This window comes from Somniosus microcephalus, unplaced genomic scaffold (assembly GCF_052327205.1).
Source record: "Somniosus microcephalus isolate GS21.2 unplaced genomic scaffold, FLI_Smic_1.0 unresolved_chr8, whole genome shotgun sequence".
In the NCBI taxonomy this organism is placed as follows: Eukaryota; Metazoa; Chordata; class Chondrichthyes; order Squaliformes; family Somniosidae; genus Somniosus; species Somniosus microcephalus.
In genome coordinates, this window is record NW_028225186.1 from 30,962,802 (window position 1) to 30,969,707 (window position 6,906).

The 6,906-nt window shown below is 46.5% G+C and overlaps 1 protein-coding gene across 1 annotated transcript; it reads right to left on the bottom strand.

Annotated features, from left to right (window-relative positions):
* Positions 1 to 3,914: 3,914 nt before the first annotated feature.
* LOC147085788 (uncharacterized) lies at positions 3,915 to 6,906 on the bottom strand. The gene is made up of 2 exons (XM_085979117.1): positions 5,936 to 6,906; positions 3,915 to 3,942 (listed from the first exon to the last, which is right to left on the bottom strand). Exons 1-2 carry the CDS (start codon positions 6,889 to 6,891, stop codon positions 3,915 to 3,917), a joined length of 984 nt encoding a protein of 327 aa, XP_085835243.1. The 5' UTR covers positions 6,892 to 6,906.

Here is a 6,906-nt window from a genome sequence, read left to right on the forward strand (position 1 = left end):
TGGTCAGTGGGTTAGTTTCTGTGTGTTCATTCAGGTTATGGTTATTGTGTCAGTTTCGGTGTGCTCGGTCAGATTGGGGTCAGTGTGTCAGTTTCAGTGTATGTTCTGTGAGGTTGTTGACAATGGGTCACTTTCTTTGTGCTCGGGCAGGTTGTGTTCTGTAGGTCCGTTTCTGTGTGTTTGGTCATGATTTGTTCCCTGGGCCAGTTTCTGTGTGCTCACAAAGTTTGTGGACAGTGAGTCAGTTTTTGTGTGCTCAGACAGTTGGTGGTCTGTGGGTCAGTTTCTGTGTGTTTGGTCAAGCTGTAGTCAGTGGGTCAGCTTATATGTGTTCGATCAGGATTTGGTCAGTGTGTCAGTTTCTGTGTTTTCGTACATGTTGTTGTCAGTGGGTCAGTTTCTGTGGGTTTGGTCAGGATGTGGTCAGTGGGTCAGTTTCTGTGTGCTAGGTCAGGTTGTTGTCACTGGGTCCCTTTCTGTGTGATTGCTAAGGTTGAGGACACTGTGTCAGTGTCTGTGTGTTTTGTCAGGATGTGGTTAGTGGGTCATTTTCTGTGTTTTCAGTCAGGACTAGGTCACTGTGTCAGTTTTTGTGTGTTCATTCAGGTTGAGTCAGTATGACAGTTTCTGTGTGTTCGGTCAGGTTGTGGGCAGTGTGTCAGTTTCTGTGTGTTTGGTCAGTTTGTGGTCAGTAGGTCAGTTTCTGTATGTTTGGTCAGGTTGTGGTCAGTGGGTAAGTTTGTTTGTGTTTGATCAGGTTGTGTTCATTGGGTCAGTTACTGTGTGCTCGGTCAGGTTTTGTTCATTGGATCAGATTCTGTGAGTTCATTCAGGATGTGTTCAGTGGGTCAGTTTATGTGTGTTCATTCAGGTTGTGTTCACTGGATCAATTTCTGTCGATTCCTTAAGTTTGTGGTCAGTGGGATTGTTTCTGTGTATTCAGTCATGTTTTTGTCAGTGTTCCAGTTTCTGTGTGCTGGTCAGGATTTCTTCAGTTGGTCACTTTCTGTGTTTTTGACAGGTTGTGGTCAATGGTTCAGTTTCGGTGTTCTCGGTCAGATATTGGTTAGTGTGTCACTTTCAGTGTTTGTTCGGTCAGGTTGTGGTCAATGGATCAGTTTCTGTGTGCTCGGGTATTTTGTGTTCTGTGGGTTAGTTTCTGTGTGTTTGGTCAGGATTTGGTCCGTGGGTCAGTTTCTGTGTGCTCAGTAATAATGTGGACCGTGGGTCATTTTCTGTGTGCTCAGACAGGTGGTTGTCATTGGGACAGTTTATGTGTGTTCGGGCAGGAGGTCATCATTGGGTTAGTTTCTGTCTGTTCAGTCAGGTTGAAGTCAGTGGATCAGTTTCTGTGGGTTCCGTCAGTGTGTGGTCAGTGTGTCAGTTTCTGTGTGTTCGGTCAAGTTATTGTCATTGGGTGAGTTTCTGTGTTTTTGGTCCGTATTTGTTCAGTTGGCCACTTTCTCTGTGCGTTTGGCCAGGTTGTGGTCAATGGGTCAGTTTTGTTGTTCTCGGTCAGGTTGTGGCCAGGGGGCCAGTTTCTGTGTGTTCCATCAGGTTGTGGTCAGTGGGTCAGTTTCTGTGTGTTTCTTCAGGTTGGGGTCAATGGTTCAGTTTTATTGTGTTCAGTCAGGTTTTGTTCACTGCGTCAGTTTCTGTGTGTTGAATCATTTTATGGTCACTTTGTCAGTTACTGTGTGTTCGGTCAGCATGTGGCCAATTGCTCAGTTTCTGTGTGTTCAGGCATTTTATGGTCAGTCGGTCAGTTTCTGTGTGTTCGGACAGGTTGTGGTCAATCGGTCAGTTTCTATTTGTTTGGTCAGTTTGTGTTCAGTTTGTCAGTTTCTGTGTGCTCGGTCAGGTTGTGATCAGTGTGTCAGTTTCTGTCTGTTCTGACAGGATCTGGTCAGTGGGTCAGTTTCTGTTTGTTTCCTCATACTGTTGTCAGTGGGTCAGTTTCTTTGTGTTCAGTCAGGGTTTGTTCAGTGGTTGTTCAGTTGACCACTTTTGTGTTTTTGGCCAGCTTGTGGTCAATGGGTAAGTTTCTGTGTGTTCGTTTCGTATTTGTTCAGCTGGCCACTTTATGTGTTTTTGGCCAGGTTTTGGTCAATGGGTCATTTTTATTGTGTTCGGTCAGGTTGTGGTCAGTGGGTCAGTTTCTTTGTGTTTGGTAATGTTATGATCAGTGGGTCAGTTTATGTGTGTTCGGTCAGGTTGAGGTCATTGAGTCATTTTTTTTGTGTTCGATCAGGTTGTGATCAGTGGGTCAGTTTTTGTCTGTTCGGAAAGGATCTGGTCAGTGGGTCAGTTTCTGTTTGTTTCGTCATACTGTTGTCAGTGGGTCAGTTTCTGTGTGTTTGGTCAGGATTTGGTCAGTGGTTCAGTATCTGTGTGCTCGGTTAATTTTGGACAGTGGGTCAGTTTCTGTGTGCTCGGTCAGGTTGTGTTCGGTGGGCCAGTTTCTGTGTGTTCCATGAGGTTGTTGTCACTGGGTCAGTTCCTGTGTGTTTGGTCAGTTTGAGGTCAGCGGGTCAGTGTGTGTGTATTCGGTCAGGTGTGTTTTCATTGTGTCAGTTTCCGTGTGCTCAATTCAATTCAATTCAATTTTATTTGTCATATATGCAGCAGACTTGTGTACTGCACAATGAAATGTTGATTTTTACGAGTTCTCTCAACATTGGAATAAATATGGCATACAATGATAAAAATACTAATAGAAATACTAATAGAAAGACAGTAATAATAAATAAAACAACAGTAATAAATAATAATAAATTAATCGTTCATGTATCTTATGGCCTGTGGGTAGAAGCTGTTTCGAAACCTGTTGGTACGAGACCGTATGCTTCAGTATCTCTTACCAGACGGGAGCAGGACAAAGAGGTTGTGGCTGGGGTGACTCACGTTTTTAATGATTCTCAGGGCCTTCCCCCGGCACCTCTCGGGTAGATATCCTGCACAGCGGGTAGTTTAATACCTATAGTGTGTTGTGCAGCTTTCACTACCATCTGTAGAGCCTCGCGGTCTGTGGCGGTGCAGTTGCCATACCAGGTAGTGATGCAAACCGGACAGGATACTCTCGATGGTGCACCGGTAGAAGTTGGTGAGAATCTGGGGGGCCATTCCAAATTTCTTCCGTCTCCTGAGGAAGAACAGGCGTTGGCATTCCTTCTTGGTTACAACGTCGATGTGATGGGACCACCTTAAGTCCTCAATAATGAATACACCCAGGAATTTGAAGCTGCTGACCCTCTCCACCTCAGCCCCTTCGATGTAGATTGGGGTGTGTCCCTCCCCCTGCCGCTTGTTATAATCCACGATAATCTCCTTTGTTTTGCTGATGTTGAGGGAGAGTTTGCTGTACATGCACCATTCCCCTAGGGCTCTTACCTCCTCCCTGTAGCCTGTCTCGTCTCCATCTGTGATCAGGTCTACAACGGTGTGGAGATGCCGGAGTTGGACTGGGGTGGACAAATGTAAGAAGTCACACAACACCAGGTTATAGTCCAACAGCTTTATTTGAAATCACAAGCTTTCGGAGCGCTGCTCCTTCTTCAGGTGAAGTGGAGAAATGCATAAAGACACAGCTTATATAGTCAGAGAATTATGTCAGATGTTTACAGGTAACCTTTCCAACTGCCATTTATCGCACCTCGGCAGAGAGATAATCACAGCAGTCAAAGGTGTGAATGGTGTCCAAACAGGTCAGTCAGGGAAACATTACATCAAAGAACAATGAGATGCGGTCACAAGGGGTCAAATATTGCAGATTCTGGGGTCTGTATGAAAAACAAAAAAACAGACAAAAAACATTTTTTTTCTTTGGCTGGAAATCACAGCAGGTCCGGCCGCATCTGTGTCGAGAGAACAAGCCAATGTCGACTCGAGTCTGGATGACCCTGCATCAGGTGGGGTTACATGTAGCGTGACATGAACCCAAGACCGGAAGATTGGGGGCAGTACAGGATACAGCAAAAGAGGACAAAGGGATTAATCAGGAAGGGGAAAATAGAATACGAAAGTAAACTTGCAGCAAACATAAAGACAGACTGCAAAAGCTTTTATCGGTATATCAGGAGGAAAAGACTGGTAAAATCCCAAGTCGGTCCCTTGCAGTCCGATTCGGGAGAATATATAATGGAGAATAAGGAAATGGCAGACCAATTAAACTCATACTTTGGTTCTGTATTCACAAAGGAGGACACAAATAACCTCCCAGGAATATCGGCAAACATAGGGACTAATGAGAGGGAGGAGCTGACAGAAATTAGTATCTCTAGGGATATGGTGTTGGGTAAGTTGAGGGGACTGAAGGCCGACAAATCCCCGGGGCCTGATAAACTACATCCTAGGGTACTTAAGGAGGTGGCCCTGGAGATAGCAGATGCTCTAAGGATCATCTTCCGGAAATCCATTGACTCGGGAACAGTGCCCGTGGATTGGAGGGTAGCTAATGTTACCCCAATATTTAAAAAGGGGGGTAGAGAGAAAGCAGGGAATTATAGACCAGTAAGCCTTACATCGGTTGTGGGCAAAATGCTAGAGTCCATTATTAAGGATAAAATAGCGGAGCACTTGACAAATGGGGAAAGGATCGGACAGAGTCAACATGGATTTACAAAGGGTAAATCGTGTTTGACTAATCTGCTGGAATTTTTTGAGGAGGTAACTGGTAGAATAGATGGGGGAGAGCCAGTGGATGTGGTGTACCTTGACTTCCAGAAAGCCTTCGATAAGGTTCCACACAAAAGATTATCATGCAAAATTAAGGCTCATGGGATTGGGGGCAAAGTATTAACGTGGATAGAGAACTGGCTGGCAGATAGAAAACAGAGAGTTGGAATAAACGGCTCGTTTTCGGAGTGGCAGGCAGTGACCAGCGGGGTGCCGCAAGGATCTGTCCTGGGACCCCAGCTGTTCACAATATATATAAATGATCTGGATCAGGGAATTGGATGCAATATTTCCAAATTCGCTGACGACACTAAACTAGGAGGAGGGGTGGGCTCTGATGAGGATGTCAGGAGGCTACAGTGCGATTTGGACAGGTTGGGGGAATGGGCGGATACGTGGCAGATGCACTATAATGTGGATAAATGCGAGGTTATCCACTTTGGGGGTAAAAACAGGAGGGTAGATTATTATCTAAATGGCAATAGATTGGGAGATGGGGAAGTGCAGAGGGACCTGAGTGTTCTTGTGCACCAGTCAGTGAAGGAGAGCATGCAGGTGCAACAGGCGATTAAGAAGGCAAATGGTATGTTGGCCTTCATATCAAGGGGGTTCGAGTATAGGAATAGGGATACCTTACTACAGCTGTACAAGGTGCTGGTGAGACCGCATCTGGAGTATTGTGTTCAGTTTTGGTCGCCCCATCTGCGGAAGGATGTTCTTGCCATGGAAAGAGTGCAACGGCGATTCACCAGGCTGATACCTGGAATGGCGGGAATGACCTACGAAGAGAGATTAAATAGTTTGGGCTTGTACTCACTGGAGTTTAGAAGATTGAGAGGGGATCTCATCAAAACATATAAAATTATGGCAGGCCTGGACAGGCTGAATTCAGAGTGAATGTTTCCAATGGCCGGGGAGCACAGAACCAGGGGCCACAGTCTAAAAATAGCGGGCAAATCATTTAAAACAGAGATGAGGAAGAATTTCTTCACTCAAAGAGTGGTGAGCCTGTGGAATTCCCTGCCACAGAGGGCTGTGAAGGCTAATTCAATAAATATTTTCAAGAGAGAATTGGATATATTTCTGAAGGCTAAGGGGATTAAGGGTTACGGAGAAAAGGCGGGGACGGGGTACTGAACTGGTAAGATCAGCTATGATCTCAGACGAAGATCAGCCATGATCTCATTGAATGGCGGAGCAGGCTCGAAGGGCCGAATGGCCTACTCCTGTTCCTATCTCTATGTATCTATGTATCTATGTATCTCGGTTGAGGCCGTCCTCATGAGTGCGGAACTTGGCTATCAGTTTCTGCTCGAGGATTTTGCGTTGTCGTCTGTCTCGAAGGCTACCTTGGAGAATGCATACTCTTAGATCAGAGGCTGAATGTCCTTGACTGCTGAAGTGTTCCCCGACTGGGAGGGAACACTCCTGCCTGGTGATTGTTGCGCGGTGTCCGTTGATCCATTGTCGCAGTGTCTGCATGGTCTCGCCGATGCACCATGCTCCGGGGCATCCTTTCCTGCAACGTATGAGGTAGACAACGTTGGCCGAGTCACATGAGTATGTACCATGTACCTGGTGGGTGGTGTCCTCACGTGTGATGATGGTATCTGTGTTGATGATCTTGCATGTCTTGCAGAGGTTGCTGTGGCAGGGTTGTGTGGTGTCGTGGTCGCTGTTCTCCTGAAAGCTGGGTAATTTGCTGCGAACGATGGTCTGTTTGAGGTTAGGCGGCTGTTTGAAAGCGAGTAGTGGAGGCGTGGGGATGGCCCTAGCGAGGTGTTCGTCGTCATCGATGACATGTTGAAGGCTGCGAAGTACATGGCGCAGTTTCTCCGCTCCGGGGAAGTACTGGACGATGAAGAGTACTCTGTTGGTTGTGTCCCGTGTTTGTCTTCTGAGGAGGTCTATGCGATTTTTCGCTGTGGCCCGTCGGAACTGTCGATCGACGAGTCGAGCGTCATATCCCGTTCTTACAAGGGCGTCTTTCAGTGTCTGTAGGTGTCCATCGCGTTCCTCCTCGTCTGAGCAGATCCTGTGTATTCGCAGGGCTTGTCCATAGGGGATGGCTTCTTTAACGTGGTTAGGGTGGAAGCTGTAGAAGTGAAGCATCGTGAGGTTGTCCGTGGGCTTGTGGTAGAGTGAAGTGCTGAGGTGTCCGTCTTTGATGGAGATTCGTGTGTCCAGGAATGAGACTAATTCTGAGGAGTAGTCCATAGTGAGTTTGATGGT

Bases quoted from the DNA above. Each gene is read 5' to 3' on its own strand.
- LOC147085788 (XM_085979117.1), bottom strand. From the start codon at position 6,891: ATGGACTACTCCTCAGAATTAGTCTCATTCCTGGACACACGAATCTCC. The intron at 3,943-5,935 runs TACATAGATACA...CCAATCTTCCGG, and splicing joins GAGGACGGCCTCAACCGAGA to TCTTGGGTTCATGTCACGCT.